This window comes from Salmo salar, chromosome ssa24, assembly GCF_905237065.1.
Source record: "Salmo salar chromosome ssa24, Ssal_v3.1, whole genome shotgun sequence".
In the NCBI taxonomy this organism is placed as follows: Eukaryota; Metazoa; Chordata; class Actinopteri; order Salmoniformes; family Salmonidae; genus Salmo; species Salmo salar.
Genome location: NC_059465.1, coordinates 28,694,020 through 28,719,727, shown reverse-complemented (window position 1 = coordinate 28,719,727; position 25,708 = coordinate 28,694,020). Strand labels below are relative to the sequence as shown.

The 25,708-nt window shown below is 41.9% G+C and overlaps 2 protein-coding genes across 2 annotated transcripts in view; both read right to left on the bottom strand.

Annotated features, from left to right (window-relative positions):
• Window positions 1–2,770: 2,770 nt before the first annotated feature.
• Window positions 2,771–14,062, bottom strand: LOC106585708 (cytochrome P450 1A1). The gene is made up of 6 exons (XM_014172227.2): window positions 13,182–14,062; window positions 6,789–6,912; window positions 6,336–6,425; window positions 5,387–5,510; window positions 5,153–5,239; window positions 2,771–4,291 (listed from the first exon to the last, which is right to left on the bottom strand). Exons 1-6 carry the CDS (start codon window positions 14,040–14,042, stop codon window positions 4,009–4,011), a joined length of 1,569 nt encoding a protein of 522 aa, XP_014027702.1. The 5' UTR covers window positions 14,043–14,062; the 3' UTR covers window positions 2,771–4,008.
• A 9,892-nt stretch (window positions 14,063–23,954) lies between these two features.
• Window positions 23,955–25,708, bottom strand: part of LOC106585352 (transmembrane channel-like protein 2-B) — a 47,796-nt gene continuing 46,042 nt past the window's right edge. Inside the window, exon 21 of the mRNA XM_045706625.1 lies at window positions 23,955–24,561. Within this exon, the coding sequence (XP_045562581.1) occupies window positions 24,332–24,561 (230 nt within the window). The 3' untranslated portion in view covers window positions 23,955–24,331. The remainder of the gene's footprint in view (window positions 24,562–25,708) is intronic.

The following is a 25,708-nucleotide window of genomic DNA, read 5'->3' as shown; positions in this document are numbered from 1 at the left end:
CAACTAAAGAAGATTACCAAACCCTACGCTCTGTATTTTCCGCTGGCTGCCCCACCACCACAGAAAGCACTGAGCTAGGCTGAAACACCTGCATTTTGGAGCTGCCTTACTCAAGAAAGCAAAAAAGAGACCATGTTTGTATGCGGCTTTATTAACTCCATTTTTTTTTTTTACATTGTTTGGAAACTGATATGTGAAACGTATTATGGGCAAAATAACAATGCAAAACAGGCAACAACAATAATTTTTTATTTTTTTTATTTAGCTAAACAGGTCGCCACTGTCGGGTGGCCACTGGTGCCTCTATACTGAGGCCTGAGGAATGTGGTTAAAACTCACTTAGGGTCAATATTTGAGAGCCTTTCTTTGTCCAAATTGAATGAAAGTAATTTTTTCTGATATGTTCACCTTGAAAGTGGTCTAAAGTTGAGTTGAGTCCATTCTTCATTCCAATCATGCTCATTAGTTTATCCTATGGCTCATATACTGTAACAGGATCTATCATGTAAGAGATGACATGGAGCCTTAAAACCTCTCTAGGGTAGGGGGCAGTATTTGCACGGCCGGATAAAAAACGTACCTGATTTAATCTGGTTATTACTACTGCCCAGAAACTAGAATATGCATATAATTGTTTGATTTGGATAGAAAACACGCTAAAGTTTCTAAAACTGTTTGAATGGTGTCTGTGAGTATAACAGAACTCATATTGGTGGCAAAAACCCGAGAAGATTCTGTACAGGAAGTGCCCTCTCTGACCATTTCTTGGCCTTCTACACTCTCTTTATTGAAAACTGAGGATCTCTGCTGTAACGTGACACTTCCTACGGCTCCCATAGGCTCTCAGAAGGCGGCAGAACGTTGAATGATGACTTTGCAGGCCATGGCTGAAAAACAGTAGCGCATTTGGTAAGTGGTCGATCTGAGAACAATGAGACGGGGACGCGTGTGCACGTGAAGAGTCCATTTTAGATTTTGAGTCTTTGAACGCAAACAGGGTTTCCCGGTTGGAATATTATCGCTTTTTTACGAGAAAAATGGCATAAAAATTGATTTTAAATAGCGTTTGACATGCTTCGAAGTACGGTAATGGAATATTTTTTTTAAAATTGTCACGATACGCGCAGGGTGCGTCACCCTTCGTTACCCTTTGGATAGTGTCTTGAACGCACGAACAAAACAGAGGATATTTGAACATAACTATGGATTATTTGGAACCAAACCAACATTTGTTATTGAAGTAGAAGTCCTGGGAGTGCATTCTGACGAAGAACAGCAAAGGTAATCCAATTTTTCTTATAGTAAATCTGAGTTTGGTGAGTGCCAAAGTTGGTGGGTGTCAAAATAGCTAGCCCGTGATGGCGAGCTATCTACTCAGAATATTGCAAAATGTGCTTTTGCCGAAAAGCTATTTTAAAATCGGACATAGCGATTGCATAAAGGAGTTCTGTATCTATAATTCTTAAAATAATTGTTATGTTTTTTGTGAACGTTTATCGTGAGTAATTTAGTAAATTCACCGGAAGTTTGCGGTGGGTATGCTAGTTCTGAACGTCACATGCTAATGTAAAAAGCTGTTTTTTTATATAAATATGAACTTGATTGAACAAAACATGCATGTATTGTATAACATAATGTCCTAGGAGTGTCATCTGATGAAGATCATCAAAGGTTAGTGCTGCATTTAGCTGTGGTTTGGGTTTATGTGACATTATATGCTAGCTTGAAAAATGGGTGTCTGATTATTTCTGGCTGGGTACTCTGCTGACATAATCTAATGTTTTGCTTTCGTTGTAAAGCCTTTTTGAAATCGGACAGTGTGGTTAGATTAACGAGAGTCTTGTCTTTAAAATTGTGTAAAATAGTCATATGTTTGAGAAATTGAAGTAATAGCATTTCTAAGGTATTTGAATATCGCGCCACGGGATTCCACTGGCTGTTGACTAGGGTGGGACGATTTCGTCCCACATACCCTAGAGAGGTTTGAAACCAGTTCAAATTTGAATTAATTTAATTGATATATAAATTACTTGAGCTTATACAACTGTATTCAATCTGGGGCGGCAGGTAGCCTAATGATTAGAGGAATTGGGCCAGTAACCGAAAGGTTGCTGGATCGAATCCCAGAGCTGATAAGGTAAAAATCTATCATTCTACCCCTGAACAAGGCAGTTAACACACTGTTCCCCGGTAGGCCGTCATTGTAAGTAAGAATTTGTTCTTAACTGACTTCCCTAGTTAAATAAAGGTTCAAAAAAAATTCACAGTGTGAGTTTTGTAAAACGGCCGCCCCACCACTTGTTTTGGTAAACAGTTGAGGGATGTGGCAGGAGAGATGTAACCACTCAAATTCATAGATGGAGCTTTGGATGCAAGGACAAATTAACCATGAGATGCTTTGAAGCTATACAATGTTTGTTTACAATTACATATTTCCAAACAATGGAGTAAAACAAATTTATTTTGGTTTCAGTTGGGTTTAGGCAGTTATGCTAAGCTTTTGAGGCAAGTTACATTCTTCAAGAATCAGTCTTTGTTAACAGTGTATAGCTTAGAAATGTGTTTAAAATTCTTTCTTTTTTTATCTCAATCTATGAATTTGAAAGTGGCCACATATCTCCAGTTCCATCCCACAGCTTTGTACCAAACCAAGTGGGTAGGGCTGCCGTTTGGCTGAAACACGAATTAAGGATTGTACCTTTCATTCTGGAGAGAATGCCAGTGATTGTGACCAAAAACAAACAAAGAATAACCACATACACAAACTTTCATCAGTTTTTATTCTCAGTCGCACTTTCAGATGCTAAATTAAGACAAAAAAAGACTAACAAATGAAAAAATGTAATTTTCACAAGACACGTGTTAACAGGCATAATTGATATCGGATTTCAAAAAGGGGTCTATTGTAGTCTGAATAAAGACATGTCTCTCAAATGGCTTCACTGCTGTGACATCTGTGGAATTCTTCTTTGAACATATACTGGCAATCAAGTTTAGATAATGTAAGAAACATATCTCATTCAAACACTTATAGTCATGGCTTTTCAGTGCTAGTTTTATCTCATAAAATAGAACATCACAGCATCAAAATTTGAATTTTACAGACGTGTCTCATCTTTCACCTTAACCTCTGGAAGAAGTCTGGTAGAATCCAAAAACTGTGTCTAATCTAGTCTGTTGGAGAGAGGGGAGAGCATATTTAAATGCTGGCAACTACTTACAGTAGGAAGGGGAAAGGAGAGAGAAAGTGAGAAAGAGATCTTCTCTTAAACCCCAGAGTTACAGATGAAGAGAAGGGGGTGGAAGAATGCGTTGAGTAGTAATGAACCCTGAGTGAACGCCGCATAGTGCCCAAGGCTCTGATCACTTATATAAAACAACACTTCCTCTCTCCCTCCCTAAGCATTTAGTTGAATTAATAACTACAGATAAGGATTTTAATAAAAGGCATTTGTAATTATGTTTCACTTGATGAAGGTGGAAGGACCAATCACTGTCCCTAATAGTTAAAATAATACTGGGAATTGCCCTGTATAAATACTGTTTTCAAATAGGCATAGATATTCTAACATTACATGCATATTGAGATATCATAAAAATGCTCAAGTTAAACCTATTCTATATGTATCTTAAATATCTACAATAGGATATAACATACTTCAACTAAAATCTTAACAGCTTCTAGGGAAATATCAATCCATTTGATGACCAACGAGGAAATGTATCTGAACAAATCCTTGGTTATGGCTACTTAATACTATTGCACACTTTGTACCGGCTTAACTCTGTCTTGACTCTTCACAGCTAGGAACTGCGTTTGTGTTTACAGTGGTAATGACGCCACTGCCAGGTAAAGATTTTGTGTTCAGTCTGTATAGTAAATATGTTTTGGTGTCTGAGTTTCCATGGTTTCTGTGCGTTATGATGATGTGGGCAAGGTGTTGCCCAGTCAAGCCAGTTGTGGCCTTATTGTGGTTGGTGCCGTATAGCTTAACGGACAGGACGGATCTAGAGGCGTGACGAGACACTGATCCTATAGGGGCGGGGCTTCATGGTGAGCCCAAAGTTGGTACTGAGGTCCAGCTCCTGTCCCGGAACATTCTCGATACACAGCCGGTGGAGGAGTGTTGTCAGGAATACAAACATCTCCAACCGGGCGAACCCATCACCCAGGCAACGCCTTTTCCCCATCCCGAAGATCATGACCTTCTCTGTCAGGTCTTTGTTGAGCAGTCCCTCTTTACCCAGGAAGCGCTCGGGGCGGAACACGTCTGGGTCACCCCACAGATCTCTACAAATGAAGAAAATGACAGCCAACCATTCACAACCACAACAGGGTTGTGTTCATTAGAGCACACAAAGGGAAACGTTTCGTAACTTGGAAACAAAAATTAGCAGAGTCCAGATAGTCAGTCCCTCACTTTAGTCCCTCCCTGCTGGTTGGTGCCTAGTGAACATGACCAAGATCAGTTGAACACTCAAACACATTCAAATAGATTGTGAGAGAGCTGACATCTCCAAAATGTAATGTCACCTCCTCAGTGTTGGGGAGTAGTGAACTACATGTAGTTCAACAAGTAATTTGAATACATTTTGCAGTAGCTTGGTGGTAGTTGAACTCAATTCAAATCTAGGTAGTCTTTTCAGTAGTTAATTACTTGCTTACCATGTAGTGGTGTAACTATAACTATTGGAACTACACACTACTTAAAAATATATATTTTTTAAAGTGAATTAGGCAAGAATGTTCTTTCTTTTTCGGCATCAGACCTGTTAAATTCTCAATTAATATATATATATTTTTGTTAAATAGGCTAAATTACACATTCTGTTAACATCTAAAATCAGATAAAATCTGACTCCAGAGTGATCTGTTCTTGCAATTTGTAGTCAATGACATTTCAGATTTAGATATGAAAATTCTTCACAAAGTAGTTTGGATATAGTGAACTACTTTTCCAAAGTAACTTCAGTTAAGTAAACTATATGTTTCTTAAGGGTTGCTTTACTGTAGCTTAACCTCTTCCATTCTGAAGTAATTGGTAACTTGGCCAGCTTTACTTTCAGAGTAACTTCCCCAACTCTGCACAAAGGACTAAAATGTAACATAAATTGAGATGTGTGCTTTAAAACACATACAGATAACACTCACATGTCATGATTAACCTGATACTGATTGATGAAGACACAGGTGTCCTTTGGAATGAAGTATCCATTGAGTGTGATGTTTTGTGTGGTGCTTAAGGGAAGAAAAGCACGGGGGAAAAAGACTATGTAAATATCAACTTTCTCAGAGATAACGCTTTGACCTGAACATGCTAACAGACAGGCACCATGCAGATGTAAATATTGCAAATTGTTACTGTGACTGTTATCAGAGCCTCACCAGTGTGGTATGGTGAAGGGGACATAGGATGTGTGACGGAACACCTCGTATAAGAAGGCCTCAGTAAAAGGCATCTTGGGCTTGTCTTCAAACCGAGGTAGTCTGGCTGGGCCAATGTGGTCGTCTGAATCAGAGAAAAGCAAAAACATAGTCACAATCAAAATACCTCGGTGAAGAAAGTGACAACAAAATAATGTACCTGAAAGTGAAAATAAAGAGAAAAGGATCAGAGACATTACAGAGGCAATCAGAAAAAGTGAGACCAAGGAAGAAAGAAAGACGGTTGAATTATTGGCATCTTGTCTTACATTTCCATTCGCAAGTAAGGAGATGATTTGCGTGGCGTGATTCTCGTATGGTGCAATACCCCTGCGTGTGATCCCCTTTGTTCCTGTCAGAGTAGACTGTCCAAGTATCCAAAATCTCTCTCTTTTTTCTCTCTCTCTGTCTCTGTGAATGAATCGTGCTTACTGAACAGACTGTACCAGTTTTCTCAGCCCACTTCAAAAATAGCTCCGGCGTTGGCGAATTCATGACCTTTTGCGTGTTACCATGGCGAGCAATGGTCTCTAGCCATTGAGGACGGAATGGGGGGGTGGGGGGGACGTGTCGCTCAAAGATTAGATCATTGTGTGGATCTGCACAGACGGCCTACCAAACTGGCTGGTACTGTAGGAGACTCTGCTCATTAGGATGTGCTGTTTGACAACACAGGAAGTACTTTCATTCATAAAACTCCTGAACTCTCACCTATTTTTATAAAACAAAGTGATTATTCTTAACAAGTAAAACAGACACACAAGCAGGCGTACAAAGAGACTAAGTATAAGAAGACAAGAAGTCTATTTAGAGCTACAAGGGCAGACTGTACAGTATTACAGTTTTCTATAGGAAAAGTACTCTTCAGTCATACAGGAAGAATTATTACTACACAGAGGATGTACAGTACCAATCTCCTGGTGTATTTTGACCTGGATGTCAGGAAACTTGATGAGGAATAAGAGGCTCCACTGTAAACCAGCTATGATGGTATCGAATCCTGTAATGTAAAAAAAAAAATGAATATGTAACGTTAGTTACAATCATCGTTATCACCGTCGTATCTATGCTATGAACGCCAACTTAATGAAGTTGCACTAGAGTTGGTCTGTTCAAACGTATTGTTCAACCCATCACTGCTGGGATTGGTGATCCTCCAGAAGAAAAATGCATCTGGATTTGGAAATTGAGTCTCAGCAAACATACTACAGCCACAGCCCTGAAATCACCATAATACCAAGGTCTGTTTATAAACTTCTCGTAAAGAATTAACGTACTGTGTAATAGCCTAGTGTTAATATGCTGTTTATAAGCAGAACTTCAAATCATTTGTTGCCAAACTTCTCTGTTCCATCTCTCTCACCTGCGCCAAAGATGTCGATGACAGTGTGTATGATCTGGGAGTTGGACAGCACTGCAGTGTCTTCATCCTCTTGCCGCTCCTCACAGAGCGCAATCAGAGCATCTGTGATGTCACGTATACAGTCCTGGAAACACACACATCATCACAGCTTTAGTTAACACTGTACTTTACACTCTACTTAATACCTGCAGCTGTATTTGTATTTATTAGGGATCCCCATTATCTGCTGCCAAGGCAGCAGCAACTTTTCCTGTGGTTAAAACACATTAAGACAATTACATTGCATATAAAAGAAAAGATAAAACAGTACATCAAACAGTACATCAGACCTCTGGTGCCATGTCTTGTGTGTTATGCATGGGTGTCCGAGCTGTGTGCTAGTAGTTTTAACAGACAGCTCAGTGCATTCAGCTCATCAACACTTCTTACAAAAACAAGTAGTGATGAATTTTCCCAAGTCCCTCTTTGTGGCACCTGACCACATGACTGAACAGTAGTCCAGGTGCAACAAAACTTGAGCCCGTTGGACCTGTCTTGTTGATAGTGTTGTTAAGAAGGCAGAGCAATGCTTTATTATGAACAGACCTTTCCCCATTTCAGCTACTGTTGCACCAATATGTTTTGAACATGACAGTTTAATGCTGTAATGCTTTAAAACTTATTAAAACTTCTTATGGCTTGGGGGCAGTATTTCGACGCCTGGATGAGAAGCGTGCCCAAAGTAAACTGCCTGTCACTCAGGCCCAGAAGCTAGGATATGCATATAATTGGTAGATTTGGATATAAATCACTCTAACGTTTCCAAAACTGTTAAAGTAATGTCTGTGAGTATAACAGAACTGATATGGCAGGCAAAAACCTGAGGAAAATCCATCCAGGAAGTGGGATTTCTTTGATGTGGGTATTTTCAATTGAATGCCTATAGAGTATCTAATGGGTTAGGACCCATATTGCAGTTCCTATGGCTTCCACTAGATGTCAACAGTCTTTAGACATTGTTTCAGGCTTGTTTTCTGAAAAATGAGACATTTTTACATTTTAGTCATTTAGCAGACACTCTTATTCAGAGCGACTTACAGTAGGAATTCACATTTCATACATTTTTTTTTTCTTCGTACTGGTCCCCCGTGGGAATCGAACCCACAACCCTGGCGTTGCAAACACCATGCTCTACCAACTGAGCCACATGGGACCTTTCTGTCAATGAACTGTAGAATCATGCAGTGCTGGTTTGCGCGTGTGACCGAGTGTGCGCCCTTCGTTGTTTTTCCTTTCTATTGAATACGCTATTGTCCGGTTGAAATATTATCGATTATTTAGACAATTGACAACTAGAGGATTTATTATAAACATCTTTTGACATGTTTCGACATACTTTACCGGTACTATTAGGATGTATTCGTCTGCATGTTTTGACCGCCTTTGAGCCAGTGGATTACTGAACAAAACGCTCCAACGTAACAGAGTTTTGGGGATATAAAGAGGGACTTTATCAAACAAAACAAACATTTATTGTGTAGCTGGGACTCTTGTGACTGCAACCATATGAAGATTTTCAAAGGTAAGTGATTAATATTATCGCTATTTCTGACTTTTGTAATTCCTTTACTTGGTTGTAAAATGTTTGTATGCTTTTGTAAGCGGTCCTCAGATAATCGCATCGCATGGTATGCTTTCGCCGTAATGCCTTTTGAAATCTGACAAAGCGGCTGGATTAACAAAAGTTAATCTTTAAGCCGATGTATAACACTTGTATTTTTTATGAATGTTTATTATGACTATTTCTGTATTTTGAATTTGGCGCTCTGCAATTACACCGGATGTTGTTGAGGTGGGTCGCTAGCGGAACGCCTGCGCCAGAAAGGTTAAAAGCATGTACAGTACCAGTCAAAAGTTTGGACACACCTACTCATTCAATGGTTTTTCTTTATGCTTACTATTTTCTACATTGTAGAACAGTAGTGAAGACATCAAAACTATGAAATAAAACTTATGGAATCATATAGTAACCAAAAAAGTGTTGAACAAATCAAAATAGATTTTATATTTTAGATTCTTCAAAATGACCACCCTTTGTTTTGATGACAGCTTTGCACACTCTTGGCATTCTCTCAACTAGCTTCACCTGGAATGCTTTTCCAACAGTCTTGAAGTTCCCACATATGCTGAGCACTTGTTGGCTGCTTTTTCTTCACTCTGGGGTCCAACTCATCCCAAACCATCTCAATTGTGGAGGCCAGGTCATCTGATGCAGCACTCCATCGCTCTCCTTCTTGGTGAAATAGCCTTTACACAGCCTGGAGGTGTGTTGGTTCATTGTCTTGTTAAAAAACAATTGATAGTCCCGCTAAGCGCAAACCAGATGGGATGGCGTATCACTGTAGAATTCTGTGGTAGCCATGCTGGTTAAGTGTGCCTTGAATTCTAAATAAATCACAGACAGTGTCACCAGCAAAGCACCCCCACACCATCACACCTCCTCCTCCATGCTTCACGGTGGGAACCACACATCATCTGTTCACCTACTCTGCGTCTCACAAAGACACGCCGGTTGGAACCAAATATCTCAAATTTGGACTCATCAGACCAAAGGACAGATTTCCTCCGGTCTAATGTCCATTGCTCATGTTTCTTGGCCCAAGCAAGTCTCTTCTTATTATTGGTGTCCTTTAGTAGTGGTTTCTTTGCAGCAATTTTACCATGAAGGCCTGATTCACGCAGTCTTCTCTGAACAGTTGATGTTGAGATATGTCTGTTACTTGAACTCTGTGAAGCATTTATTTGGGCTGCAATTTCTGAGGCTGGTAACTCTAATGAACTTATTGTCTGCAACTCTGTATCTTCCTTTCCTGTGGCGGACCTCATGAGAGCAAGTTTCAATATAGCTCTTGATGGTTTTTGCGACTGCACTTGAAGAAAGTATCAAAGTTCTTGACATTTTCCGAATTGACTGACCTTCATGTCTTAAAACCTCTCTAGGCTAGGCGGGACGAATTCGTCCCACCTACGTAACAGCCACTGCTATCCTGTGGCGCGATTTTCAAAACGTTAAAAATCCTATTACTTCAATTTCTCAAACATATAACTATTTTACAGCCATTTAAAGACAAGACTCTCGTTAATCTAACCACACTGTCCGATTTCAAAAAGGCTTTACAACGAAAGCAAAACATTAGATTATGTCAGCAGAGTACCAAGCCAGAAATAATCAGACACCCATTTTTCAAGCCAGCATATAATGTCACCAAAACCCAGAACACAGCTAAATGCTTCACTCACCTTTGATGATCTTCATCAGATGACAACCCTAGGACATTATGTTATACAATACATGCATGTTTTGTTCAATCAAGTTCATATTTATATCAAAAACCAGCTTTTTACATTAGCATGTGACGTTCAGAACTAGCATACCCCCCGCAAACTTCCGGGGAATTCGCTAACATTTTACTAAATTACTCACGATAAACTTTCACAAAAAGCATAACAATTATTTTAAGAATTATAGATACAGACCTCCTCTATGCACTCGATATGTCCGATTTTAAAATAGCTTTTTGGTGAAAGCACATTTTGCAATATTCTAAGTACATAGCCCAGGCATCACGGGCTCGCTTATTTAGACACCCGGCAAGTTTAGCACTCACCATAATCATATTTACTATTATAAAAATGTCATTACCTTTTGTTGTCTTCGTCAGAATACACAGCCAGGACTGCTACTTCAATAACAAATGTTGGTTTGGTCCAAAATAATCCATCGTTATATCCGAATAGCGGCGTTTTGTTCGTGCGTTCCAGACACTATCCGAAATAGTAAAGAAGTGTCACGCGCTTGGCGCAATTCGTGACAATAAAATTCAAAGTATTCCATTACCGTACTTCGAAGCATGTCAACCGCTGTTTAAAATCAATTTTTACGACACTTTTCTCGTAGAAAAGCGATAATATTCCGACAGGGAATCTCCTTTTCGGCAAACAGAGGAAAAAATCCCAAAGGCGGGGGCGGTCGGGGTCATGCGCATAAGCTAGTGTCCCTTGATCGGCCACTTGAGAAAGGCGATAATGTGTTTCAGCCTGGGGCTGGAATGACGACATTCTGTTTTTTCCCGGGCTCTGAGCGCCTATGGACGACGTGGGAAGTGTCACGTTAGAGCAGAGATCCTTAGTAAATGATAGAGATGGAAAAGAAGTTCAACAAATGGTCAGACAGGCCACTTCCTGTAAAGGAATCTCTCAGGTTTTGACCTGCCATTTGAGTTCTGTTATACTCACAGACACCATTCAAACAGTTTTAGAAAATTTAGGGTGTTTTCTATCCATATGTAATAAGTATATGCATATTCTAGTTACTGGCTAGGAGTGGTAACCAGATTAAATCGGGTATGTTTTTTATCCAGCCGTGTCAATGCTGCCCCCTAGCCCTAACAGGTTAAAGTAGTGATGGACTGTCGTTTCTCTTTACTTATTTGAGCTGTTCTTGCCATAATAAGGACTTGGTCTTTTGCCAAATAGGGCTATTGTCACGGTCGTCGTAAGGAGTGGACCAAAATGCAGCGGGTATAGTGATCATCTTCTTATTTATTAAAGAAAACACCCTTAAAGAAAACAAACGACGAAAACAGTCCGTAAGGTGCACAGACTATACAGGAAACAACCACCCACAAAACACAAGTGAAACAAACCCCAACTAAATATGGCCTCCAATTAGAGGCAACGACAACCAGCTGTCTCTAATTGGAGGTCCTACCAAAACCCCAACATAGAAATAGAAAAGCTAGATAAACACATAGAAATAGAAAATGTAGAACATAAACCAAAAAACCCGAACCACACAAAACAAACACCCCCTGCCACGCACTGACCAAACTACAATAACAAATAACCCCTTTTACTGGTCACAGCTATCTTCTGTATACCACCCCTACCTTGTCACAACACAACTGATTGGCTCAAACGCATTAAGAATAAAGAAATTACGCAAATTAACTTTTAACAAGGCACACCTGTTAATTGAAATGCATTCCAGCTGACTACCTCATGAAGCTGGTTGAGAGAACCAGAAGAATGTGCAAAGCTGTCATCAAGGCAAAGGGTGGCTACTTTGAAGAATAGAAAATATATTTTGATTTGTTTAACACTTTTTTGGTTACTACATGATTCCATATGTGTTATTTCGTAGTTTTTATGTCTTTGCTATTATTCTGCAATGTAGAAAATAGTAAAAATGAAGAAAGACCCTTGAATGAGTAGGTGTGTCCAAACTTTTGGCTGGTACTGTATGAGCCTTTATAATGTCTAATAATAAGGCTTATATGTTATGTCTCTCTAAGGAAGCCTATACATGTGCAGGGGGGAGTCCTAACCTAGCCACTCCAGGTTATATCTGTGTCATATTCCATATACTGATTTCTAATTAAATGTAATCCTTTCAAATTCACAAAACCCTAATACACAACTCGCCAATCAAATGTACCATCAAATTGTGAGAGTGAAACTGACAGTAAATGACAGCATCTTCTAGAAAACATGTGAGCATGTGTCTTCTACCAGATTGATAATTCCTCATTAAAGAGTGCGTGCGAGCATTTTAGCCCCTGCGCAAGAACAAAGGTTCACTTTAGCCTCACCCGATATATATAAGCCTGGTCTGGCCTGTCCTCCTACCTAGAGTATAGGTCTCTTATATTGTAGCTCAACTATTTCAATATTTCAAATAACTGCCTGTTCAATGTATTCCCTGCTGTCATATACAATCTGTTATATGTAACCTAAAATCACAAGCAAAAACATGCTTTCCAAAAAGGAACTTTCCTTTCTACCTAATGTACCTCTGCTCACGCTATATCTCCCTCCCTCTATCCCATCTCTTCCTTTCTTATCCCCCTGCATTATTCCTTCTCTCTCTGTCTATCCCTCTAGCACTGAAACAGATCCCTCAATGGCTGGCTGGTTTTCTGTGCCTCTGTACCAGAAGCTGATTGCACAGATCATATCTTTCTAACAGTTTACTTATCTACCAAATTCAGCTTAAATGTCATATGAAAATAGACATTACCGTCAACTTTCTGTTTCAGTGAATACACATTATAGAATATACGCCTCCAGGCAATAGTTTTAATAACACATCTATCAACATATCTTACCTCTGCCTCAAGCTGTAACAGTAGAACGGTTGAATGTCAGTTGGATATCTTATCATACATTGCAATATTATCATACCGTCTGCTTTCAGGGTCTGTTCAGTAAACACCAAACAGAAGAAAACTGAAACAGGGAGGGACTACGTGGACTTGTCCCAAAAAGGACTCATTTGAAATTTTCCACTGAAAAACTGTAGAAAATGTTTTCTGTGGCATGCTCTAATTTGCATGACTCAGGTGTGGCTCAAACCTTGTCAAAGGTCTCCAGGTGCTCCTCGATGTTGTGTTCCATGAAGCTGTTCATTCTCCTGATGTGCTGGACCATCTTCCGCAGGGACGGGCTCGGCAGGTAGCGGAACACAGGGAAGAAGTCGGCCATGTTGCCTGCAGCGAAGATCCGCAACACCTCGTTGTTGATGTGCACAATAGTGAGGAACTCCTTGTCATTGTAGTCATACCTCTTCCCGAAACATAGAGCACACACCACATTGGCCACCGACATAACCAGCGGGACCACAGGGTCCAGACCTAGCCCCTCGCTCGCCTCTGATCGCTCCCAAATGGCCTCCACCATCCCAGCTGCCTCAGCGCACACGTGCTCCTCTAACAGACAGGTGGTGTCGGGACCCCGCGGCTCTGCCTGCGAGAAGGTGTGTAGGGCGTTCTTGCAGAGCTTCTTGTGGAGCACCCAGGCGGGGCCATACTTCTCACTGAAGGTCATGCTGGTGCCATTGGCCACGGCAGAGAAGGTGAAGAGATCAGGACGTCCAGCGAAAGCCTCGCCCTGCCGAACCAGCGCCTGCCTAATGGTGGCATAGCCGCTAAGCACCACCACCACAAGGGAGCCCATACGCATCTGGAAGACGTCTCCGTACTGCAGCCGGAGCTGCGTCAGTGACAGGTGGATCTGGTCGCCCATCTGGAACAGGTTACCCACCAGGGGCCAGGGAGTCGGCCCCGGTGGCAGGGTGCCTTTTGGGTGTCCCGCGCCCTCTCGCTTGCGGCCCCTGAGAGCCACTAGAAGCAGGGTGAGGGTACAGAGAGCCATGGTGACTCCGGAGAGGGACATACTGAGTCCATCCTTGGGGAATATCCCAAATGTCAGACTCATATTGCCCTCTGAGAGCTCCCCAGCCAGGACAGAAGCACTAAGACACAAACTAGAATCTGGAAGAGAGAGTGAAAACAAATACTTTATCACTTTCATAAACATGAAAGAAAAAGAAAGAAAGAAAGATAATCTGTTCAGAATAGTCCTGTATGAGAACACAACTGTTTAGGTTTTTATTTAACAGAAATAAGAATCTATGATTTTATGGCAATAAGAAAATAATGTGGTATCTCCCAATGAACTACCAACATGTAGCCTACTTTTGTTTAACAAGTAGTCAATGCATAAATTTGATGACAATCAAAAGACAATGATATGTTACTCACCAGACGCGAGCAGTGAAAGTTCTCTGAAGTTGGAGACTCTCTAATGAGTGCAGTTTGACCTACCGCAATGCAAATTTCCGGGGGACGCAAAACTGGATACACTTTGCAAGAGGACTGGCGCTAGGCAGGACCAAGTACCACGAGAGGCAGCGACAAGATCAGCCCATTTAAGCAGACACTGCAAACTGGTGTACATTCAATTGAACAACTTCATAGAGCTTGATCTAGCATCCCATTATCAGCCTGAAAATGTCACCCTGGCACGTTTTTGCAAAAAGATAAAATGTCACAGTAGCTGATGTTTTCTCAATACAATGCAGTTAATGGAAAAAGATGTGTCACAGGGTTGATTTTTATCTCAGTACATTGCATTTAATGGGAAAAGATAAGCATCAGCCAATTTAATCTTATGTCAATAAATTGCAGTAAATGGGAAAATAGCACCATAATATGGATACATAGAGAAAGGCCTCACAGAAAAGACACACTACTCTCTCGCTCTGTCTCTCTCACTCTTTTTTAAAATCTATTTTCCCTCCTGTCTATCTCTCTCTTCCCACCTCCCTTCTTCAACCTCTCCCTCTCTCTCTCCCCTCTCTCTCCCCCTTCCCCCTCCATTATACCTACTTTCATCTTTCCTTCTTCCCTCTAACCTATTTCTCGCCCTCCTCTCTCTCCCTCTTCTCTCTCCCAACTCCACCTCTCTCTCCACTTTCCCACTTCCACAGACAGGATATTCATGCATAGATATGCATCAAGGGAATTGGACGATAGTGCATTCGGAAAGTATTCAGACCCCGTCCCTTTTTCCACATTTCATTACGTTACAGCCTTATTCTAAAATTGAATAAATACATTTTCGCTCATCAATCTACACACAATAGCCCATAATGACAAAGCCAAAACAGGTTTTTAGAAAATAAAAACAGAAATACCTTTTTTGCATAAGTATTCAGATCCTTTGCAATGAGACTCGAAATTGAGCTCAGGTGCGTCCTGTTTCCACTGATCATCCTTGATTGGAGTCCACCTGTGGTAAATTCAATTGATTGGACATGATTTGGAAAGGCAAACATATATAAGCTCCCACAGTTGACAGTGCATGTCAGAGCAAAAACCAAGCCATGAGGTCGAAGGATTTGTCTGTAGAGCTCTGAGACATCATTGTGTTGAGGCAAAAATCTTGGGAAAGGTACCAAAAAATGTCTGCAGCACTCCACCAATCAGGCCTTCATGGTTGAGTGGCCAGACAAAAGCCACTCCTCAGTAAAAGGCACATGACAGCCCACTCAGAGTTTGCCAAAAGGAACCTAAAGGAGGTTCAGACCATGAAAAACAAGATTCTCTGGTCTGATGAAACCAAGATTGAACTCTAAGGCCTGAATGCCAAGAGTCAGGTCTGGAGGAAACCTGGCACCATCCCTACAGTGAAGCATGGTGGTGGCATCATCATGCTATGGGGATGTTTGTCAGTGGCAGGGACTGGGACTGGGAATCTAGTCAGGATCAAGGGAAAGATCAACAGAGCAAAGAACAGAGAGATCCTTGATGAAACCTGCTCCAGAGCGCTCAGGACCTAAGACTGGTGCGAAGGTTCACCTTCCAAAAGGACAATGACCCTGAGCACACAGCCAAGACAATGCAGGAGTGGCTTCGAGACAAGTCTTTGAATGTCCTTCAGTGACCCAGCTAGAGCCCGGACTTGAACCCGAACTAACATCTCTGTAGAGACCTGAAAATTGCTGTGCAGCCCAATACCTTGACTTTGTTGTCCTTAAGCCATTTTGCCACAACTTTGGAAGTATGCTTGGGGTCATTGTTCATTTGGAAGACCCATTTGCGACCAAGCTTTAACTTCCTGACTGATGTCTTGAGATGTTGCTTCAATATATTCACATAGTTTTCCTTCTAATGATGCCATCTATTTTGTTAAGTGCACCAGTCCCTCTTGCAGCAAAGCACCCCCACACCATGATGCTGCCACCACCGTGCTTCATGGTTGGGATGGTGTTCTTCGGCTTGCAAGCCTCCCCCTTTTTCCTCCGAACATAACAATGTTCATTATGGCCAAACAGTGCTATTTTTGTTTCATCAGACCAGAGGACATTTCTCCAAAAAGTATGATCTTTGTCCCCATATGCAGTTGCAAACCGGTTTTGGAGCAGTGGCTTCTTCCTTGCTGAGCGGCCTTTCAGGTTATGTCGATATAGGACTCGTTTTACTGTGGATATAGATACTTTTGTAGCTGTTTCCTCCAGCATCTTCACAAGGTCCTTTGCTGTTGTTCTGGGATTGATTTGCACTTTTCGCACCAAAGTACGTTCATCTCTATTAGACAGAACACGTCTCCTTCCTGAGCAGTATGACGGCATGCTTGGTCCCATGGTGTTTATGCTTGCGTACTATTGTTTATACAGATGAACGTGGTACCTTCAGACATTTGGAAATTGCTCCCAAGGATGAACCAGACTTGTGGAGGTCTACAATTGTTTTTCTGAGGTCTTGGCTGATTTCTTTTGATTTTCTCATGATGTCAAGCAAAGAGGCACTGAGTTTGAAGGTAGGCCTTGAAAAACATCCACAGGTACACCTCCAATTGACTCAAATGATGTAAATTAGCCTATCAGAAGCTTCTAAAGCCATGACATCATTTTCTGGAATTTTCCAAGCTGTTCAAAGGCACAGTCAACTTAGTGTGTGTAAACTTCTGACCCACTGGAATTGTGATACAGTGAATTATAAGTGAAATAATCTGTCTGTAAACAATTGTTGGAAAAAGTACTTGTGTCATGCACAAAGTAAATGTCCTAACCGACTTCTCAAAACTATAGTTGGTTAACAAGAAATTTGTGGAGCGGTTGAAAAACGAGCTTTAATGACTCCAACCTAAGTGTATGTAAACTTCCGACTTCAACTGTATATCCATTTTATGGGCACAGTTTTTTTTTTACAATAGTTCTATTTTGTTTGTTTTTACTCCTGTCCTTCCTCTACCCTCAACCTCTCCCATCTATTTCTGAATTCATCTGGTTCTATTTGCCATATCTTTCCAATTGTGCGCTTTCGAAAAAGTTCTCAACCTGTATACGTTTTACGGGCACAGTATATTTTACATTAGTTAGCTTGTTGTTATTAGTTGTTATTAGTCCCAACCTTCAGCTCCACTCAATGCGTCCCATCTATTTCTTCACACCATCTGTCAGGGGCATCGTAAAGGACAGACCAAGGCGCAGCGGGTATCGTGCTCATCTTCTTTTTTATTACGAGTGAACACTTAAACAAAATAAATAAACCAACGCCAAACAACAGTTCCGTAAGGACACAAGGACTATACGAAAAACAACCACCCACAAAACCCGAAGGAAAACAGGCTGCCTAAGTATGGCTTCCAATCAGAGACAACGAAAGACACCTGCCTCTGATTGGAAACCACACTCGGCCAAACCTGGAAAACGGAACATAGAAAATGGAAACTAGAACCAAAAACCCCAAAACACACAAAACAAACACCCCCTGCCATGCCCTGACGATACTACAATGACAAAAGAACCCTTTACTGGTCAGGACGTGACAACATCCATGTTGGATTTCTATTTGCCATATATTTTTCAACTGTGTTGTGATGTTTCACAAAAGTTCTGAACCTTTCTATTCTCATTGTTTCTACAGATTGTAAATTGAAAATAAACATTTTTGCTGAAAGTATTATTATATTATTGATTGATTGACTATGACTTTTCAAATCGCCCAGTAGTGCTATCTGCAGGGTTAGCTCCACGTAAATGTTGCAATTCTTCAGCCATTCCTGGACCTGTGACCAAAAACAAGCTACATATGGACAGTACCAAAACAAATGATCTAATGATTCTGCCACTTCGCAGCAAAATCTGCATTGCTGGGATGGTTGTATCCCCCATATAAATAACATTCTATACGTTGCAAGAATTTTGTATAATAATTTACAAATTCTAAGTTTTGAATCCGGCGTCGTTTTGTGTATCAGTTCATGAACCATGTCAAAAATCTCTTCCCAACTATTTTGCAATCTATGTGGCATGGCTGTCAATTTTTTTGGTCCTTAAATTAAGCTGGTATACATTCTTATCGATCACGATTTTCTTTAACAAATTATGGTCTTTAATGCAGGGCCGACAGACAAGTTCCTTACTTTTTTCGCTGTCCAATTTCCTCTTCCATTTTTGCAGTAATGTTGCAATTAGTTGGTTATAATTTTGAGTAGAGCAGACATTTCCATATGTTTTTTGTTAGCTGCATGTGTGACATAACTCCAACAGTCGTAATTATGATATAATTTACGAAGATTATACCTTTTTTAAATGTTTTTTCAAAGAATGTTTTTTTTAATCAATTAGTATATTTGAGTTTAAACACAATATTTTTGTATTATTTGTCTGTCTTTACTGGTGGATTAAATTGAAATTGCAACCTTTCTATGGATTGTTTTAAAAATAGCGATATTTGGGAGATTATTTCCTTTTCAAATAACTGATAGTGAGAGGTTGTAAACTGAATAAAGGGGAAAAGGCCTTTCTTGAACATAGGGTGAGACATTCTTACTAATTTTCTAGAGAACCAGTTTGGATTTAAATATAACTTTTGTATGACTGAAGCCTTTAGTGAGAGGACCAATGCTTTTCTGCCCTCCGAATTCATATTCATTATATAAATAGGCCCGTTTACTACATGATAATGTAGAAGTAAAAAATGTTAGTGATCCAATATGAAATATAGTAAGTACTTTTACCCTCTTCACAGTTTTCAACTTTCTGAGAAGTAGCATGATTTACTATTTTACACCTAGGGTGTCACACCCTGATCTGTTTCACCTGTCTTTGTGCTTGTCTCCACCCCCCTCCAGGTGTCGTCTATCTTCCCCACTATCCCCAGTGTATTTATACCTGTGTTGAATGTTGCCAGTTCGTTTTGTTTTGTGAAACCTACCGGCATTTTTCCCCTTGCTCCTGTCTGTTCTAGTTCCTGTTTACCAGTTTTTCCCAGTTTTGACCCTTCTGCCTGCTCTGACCCTGAGACTGCCTGCCGTTTTGGACCTTTTGCACCCTATGTGGATTATTGACCTCTGCCTGCCCTTGAAATGTCGTTTTCCCTGCCCCTGTACTAGTAATAAACTTTTGTTACTTCAACACTGTCTGCATCTGGGTCTTACCTGAAATGTGATAGTATGAACTGGCCGGCACGTCATCCGGATCCAAAGACTGCCAGTGGACGTGGTCTCAGACCGGAGTCCTCAGTTCTCGTCCCAGTTCTGGAAGGCATTCTGCACACTCATTGGGTCGTCGGCCAGCCTGTCCTCTGGGTTCCACCACCAGTCCAACGGCCGTGTGGAGTCCCACAAACTTTCCCCCTGCTTCATCGGGTCTTTCACCATCTCCAAGATCATTAGCCCCTCTGCTGTTTGTCTTCTGTTGCCCCATACCCTCCGTATCCATCCCACTTTTCATGTGTCTAGGATTAAACCTATGTCTCAGAGCCCTTTGTCTCCTGTTTCTGCCTGTCCTGAGCCTGAGCCTGCCTGCTGTTCTGTACCTTATTGATTCTGCCCTGGATTACGGACCTCTGCCTGCCTTTGACCTGTCTTTTGCCTGCCCCCTGTTTGGGTCAATAAACATCTGTGACTCTAGCTGTCTACATCTGGGTCTTATCCTGAGTTCTGATAGACAAAGTATTCTGAGGAATGTACAGAGTGGTCCCTTTATGGATTATTTGAGAAATGATAAGAATTAAAGCATTGCACAAGACTTGACTTACTCCTAACCGGTAGAGCTAATAAATGCTTAGAAGATTTCCTCCTCTCTGGTAATGCATTTTGAAATAAGACCATACCCTGTCAAATAGAACCAATGAATATTGAACATGATTTTCTGTTAACTAAACTTAAAAGGCTTCAATTTATTGTACTCCTGATGGAGTTTTTTTAATATCCCAAATGATGACATTCTAAACCAATTCGTGAGTAGGCAAAATGGATACTGCATCTGTTTCCCTGTTATCTCAGGTGCCAAACTTATTATGGACCAAGTGCGACATCTCCTGGGGACGGAGACAGTGCAACCCAGTTAGTACATAATGATCCCTCCAAGGAATTACATATGAATCCTAAAAAAATTGACATTTAATAAATATTGAAGAATATCCAACAGAGATTGGAAATAACAATATAGAGTAACTTTTTGAAGGTACAGTGGGGGAAAAAAGTATTTGATCCCCTGCTGATTATGTACGTTTGCCCACTGACAAAGAAATGATGAGTCTATAATTTTAATGGTAGGTTTATTTGAACAGTGAGAGACAGAATAACAACAAAAATATCGAGAAAACCTAACAACTTCAATGACCAATTTCTCGGAAACAAGGGAAAAAAACTTAACCAAAATCACTGTGTCACGCCCTGACCGTAGATAGCCTTTTTATTTCTCTATTTGGTTAGGTCAGGGTGTGATTTGGGTGGGCATTCTAGATTATTGTATTTCTATGTTGGCCTGATATGGTTCCCAATCAGAGGCAGCTGTCTTTCGTTGTCTCTGATTGGGGATCATATTTAGGCAGCCTTTTCCCACTGGGTTTTTGTGGGATCTTGTTTTTGTTAGTTACTGTGTAGCCTGCAGAACTTTACATTCGTTCTTGTATTTTGTTGTTTTGACGGTGTTCACTTTATTAAAGGAATTTTGTTTTGCCTACCACGCTGCACCTTGGTCTCATCCTTCCGACGAACGTAACAGAAGATCCCACCAAAAACGGACCAAGCAGCGTGGCCAGGAGGAGTGGACATGGGAGGACATCCTGGACGGCAAAGGACCCTGGACGTGGAGTGGAGAGTATCGCCGTCCAAGGGAGGAGATGGAGGCAGCAAGAGAGGAACGGCAACGATACAAGGAATTAGCGCAACAACGGAAGCCCGAGAGGCAGCTCCAAAAAAAAGGGGGGGGGGGAGGGGGGGCACACGAGGAGATTGGCGGAGTCAGGGTTTAGACCTGAGCCAACTCCCCGTGCTTACCGTGGGGAGCGTGTGACCAGTCAGGCACCGTGTTATGCGGTGATGCGCACTGTATCTCCAGTGCGCATTCATAGCCCAGTGCACTCTGTGCCTGCGCCCCGCATTTGCCGTGCTAGAGTGGGCATTCAGCCAGGATGGATTGTGCCGGCTCAGCGCTCCTGGTCTCCGGTGCGTCTCTTCGCCCCTGGATATCCTGCGCCGGCTCTGCGCACGATGTCTCCGGTGCGCCTTCACAGCCCAGTGCGTCCTGTGCCAGCGCCCCGCATTTGCCGGGCGGAAATAAGCATCCAGCCAGGCCGGGTTGTGCCAGCTCTATGCTCGAGACCTCCAGTACGCCGCCACGGCCCAGTGTATCCGGTGCCTGCTCCACACACCAGGTTTCCAGTACATCTCCCCAGTCCGGTGAGACCTGTTCCGGCTCCACGTACAAAGCCTCCAGTGATGATCCATGGTCCAAAGCCTCCAGTGATGATCCATGGCACGAAGCCTCCAGTGAGGATCCATGGCCCGGAGCCTGTAGTGATGATCCATGGCACGAAGCCTCCAGTGATAATCCATGGCCCGGAGTCTCCAGTGATAATCCATGGCACGAAGCCTCCAGTGATGATCCATGGCCCGGAGCCTGTAGTGATGATCCATGGCACGGAGCCTGCAGCGAGGGTGCCCAGTCCGGAACCTGCAATAACGGTCCCCAGTCCGGAACCTCCAGCGAGGGTCCCCAGTCCGGAACCTCCAGCGAGGGTCCCCAGTCCAGAGTCTTCAGAGACGATCTGCAGTCCAGAGCCTCCAGCGAGGGTCCGCAGTGCAGAGTCTCCAACGACGGTCCAGAGTCTCCAGCGACGGTCTGCAGTCCAGAGTCTCCAGCGACGGTCTGCAGTCCAGAGTCTCCAGCAACGGTCTGCAGTCCAGAGTCTCCAGCGGCGGTCGGCAGTCCAGAGCCTCCAGCGACGGTCGGCAGTCCAGAGCCTCCAGCGACGGTCGGCAGTCCAGAGCCTCCAGCGGCGGTCGGCAGTCCAGAGCCTCCAGCGGCGGTCGGCAGTCCAGAGCCTCCAGCGGCAGTCGACAGTCCAGAGCCTCCAGCGACGGTCAGCAGTTCAGAGCCTCCAGCGGGGGTTCCCAGTTCAGAGCCTCCGGCGACGATCTACGGTACGGTCCGGTCCGTCCGGCAACGATCCACGGTCCGTTCCTCCGGCGACGAGCCACGGTCCGGAGCTTCCGGGGACAATCCACGGTCTGGAGCTTTTGGCGATGTCCCCCGAAATAGAGTTGCCACCGAGGATGGCAGATCCGCGAGCAGAGCGGGGTCTATGTCCCGAGAGAGCGGGGTCTATTGCTCCGGAGCTGCCACCGAGGCTAGATGCCCACCCGGACCCTCCCCTATTGAGTCAGGTTTTGCGGCCGGAGTCTGCACCTTTGGAGGGTGTACTGTCACGCCCTGACCGTAGAGAGCCTTTTTATTTCTCTATTTGGTTAGGTCAGGGTGTGATTTGGGTGGGCATTCTAGATTATTGTATTTCTATGTTGGCCTGATATGGTTCCCAATCAGAGGCAGCTGTCTTTCATTGTCTCTGATCATATTTAGGCAGCCTTTTTCCACTGGGTTTTTGTGGGATCTTGTTTTTGTTAGCTACTGTGTAGCCTGCAGAACTTTACGTTCGTTCTTGTATTTGGTTGTTTTGACGGTGTTCATTTTATTAAAGGAAAAAAAAATGTCGCCTACCACGCTGCACCTTGGTCTCATCCTTCCGACGAACGTGACACACTGAGAATACATTACATAGGATGAAGAAACAATACTCCAAGCCACAGTTCCATACTACTTGTCAGACATAGAAAACTGATACTGTATACTCATTGTTAGGGTGGGATTGATGTGGGGGTCCGTCGGTGGCTTTTGACAATTTATTTGGATTCCTCATGTCTTACTCAATGTTAGAACCAAGTTTTGTCCAAATCAGATGTTAGGTACTATATTTATTGAATATTATATGAATCCTATCAATTAAAATGGCCAATTTGGGTGCAATCCATTAGCTTAATATTTCAGAGATCTAATTATATTTCAACCAAATAATGTTGCAGGAATGTTAATCTTATCTGTTCTAACAATCTGAGATTGGGTGGGTGTCATGAGTTGCAGAAATGACATGGAACGGCCCTAATGTATAATGTTATGTTCTAAAAGCATTTTTAGAACATCACGTTCAACAAAGTTACCCAACATCGACGTGTAAATCAATGTTGTATGTTGATTTGAGCTTTACAGTTCGGCTTTAACACTAATGTAGAAATATACTTCAAACATGCATACAACATTGTGTAAAAGTATTATAAATTCTAACAGATTTGAATGACCCACAATCCTCTACAAACGGGACCAAATGGCAAGTTGTTGCAAAAACGTACAATTGTTAAGTTGATAGAAATATTATGTATCTGGAGTAAATTAAACACAATTTCCTTTGTTGTAGTTTTTACTCACAAATAAACGTTCAGATGTTGCAGTATATTTCATTAAAATAACATTTCTGAATATCATGCCTTTTAAACACATAAATAAGGAGTAAGATATTCAAATATTGAAGCTAATATTAACTAATGTTTTACAGCATGCTGAGACACTCAGTAGTCTAAATAAGCTTTCCCTAAATTGGTCACAGACAATCTGATCATCTGTTTGTTTGTAAATAGGATTTAGGATGCTGTTATGTCATGATTGTGAGGGTGTTACAAATACTGCCTACAGGCTTTAGACCTTTGGCCAGATTCCTAGGGTCTTTTTCCTTAGAACATGCAACACAAAACGTTTTGGAAGGGAAAACGACAAGAAACTTTTCTGAAGTCCAAGTGTTTTAGTCCGTTTTCTTGCTTGTGTAAAGCCTGATTTGTGAAGGTGGTGTGGCCATCTTGGCACCCTGTTTTTCACCTAATTAGCATCTAGGAGGAGGTGCACCCCTCCCTCTGCCCCTTCCCGGCCCTGGGGGTGGTCCTCTGGCGTTTCCAGGCGACCCCCTTGGGCCTGGGGCGCGGGTCACAGCCGCTTGGGAGTTTGGTGCTGCCAATGAAACATCCTTCTGAAGGTTAACCCCCTTGACATTGACAGCTGCTCCTGGACGTTTTGCCACCTTGGAATATTTGCTGCCCTTCTCGCTCATGTTGTCTGAAAAAGCAAAAGACAAAAACGGGGTGGATGTACAGCTATTTATTCCACATATTATTGTGTTACAACCTGAATTCAAAATGGATCAAATATTTATTTTTCTTACCCACCTACACATAATACCCCATAATGAAAAAGTGAAAACATGTTCTTAGATTTCTTTTTGCATAAAACAAAATAAATACATAAGTATTCACGCCCCTGATTCAACGCATGTTATAATCAGTCTTTCTGGGTATGTCTCTATGAGCTTTGCACACCTGGACTGCACAGTATTTGCACGTTATTCTTTCAAAAAGTATGCAAGCTCTGTCAAGTTGGTTGTTGATCATTGCTAGACAGCCATTTTCAAATCTTGCCATAGATTTTCAAGCTGATTTAAGTCAAAACTGTAACTACGCCACTCAGGAACATTCAATGTTGTCTTGGTAAGCAACTCCAGTGTATATTTGGCCTTGTGTTTTAGGTTATTGCTATGCTTAAATGTTAATTTGTCTCCCAGTGTCTGTTGGAAAGCAGACTGAACCAGGTTTTCCTAAAGGATTTTGCCTGTGCTTGGCTCTATTCCATGTATTTTTATTTTAACTCCCTAGTCCTTGCCAATGACAAGCATACCCATAACATGATGCAGCCACCACCAAAAAAGAACAAAGTAACAAATACATAAAATGATGTATCTTTTGTCTCTCTGTGTTTCAGAATTTCCCTCCAATTTGTAAGAGGCTGAATGTATCTCATCAGAGAAAGCATCCAAGCGAGCGAAACATCTCCCCTTTGTCTCTGTATGTGTAGCCCATCTATCTGATGCTGTCTGGTCAAAAATAGTAGGATATTGTTGCCACCAGTAGCATTGAATGTAAGGGAAGCCAGCGAGCATGTGGCCTCCCTTGATTAAAAAAGTATAAATGAATAGCCAATCAGCATTTAGCTAAACTGAGCGAGCTCAACTGTGAATGATCTTGGCGCACCAAAAAAAAGTGTTATGGGAAATCCGTTTGGATTTGGCTTCACACCAATCATATCACAGATGTAAAACATCAAAAGCCAAACATCATTGACAGAGAAAAGTTGAATTGTTGCATCTTGTTGTGTTGTTGTACTATGGTGGATAGCTAGCTAGTTAAAATTGGCACTTTCCTAAATTAGC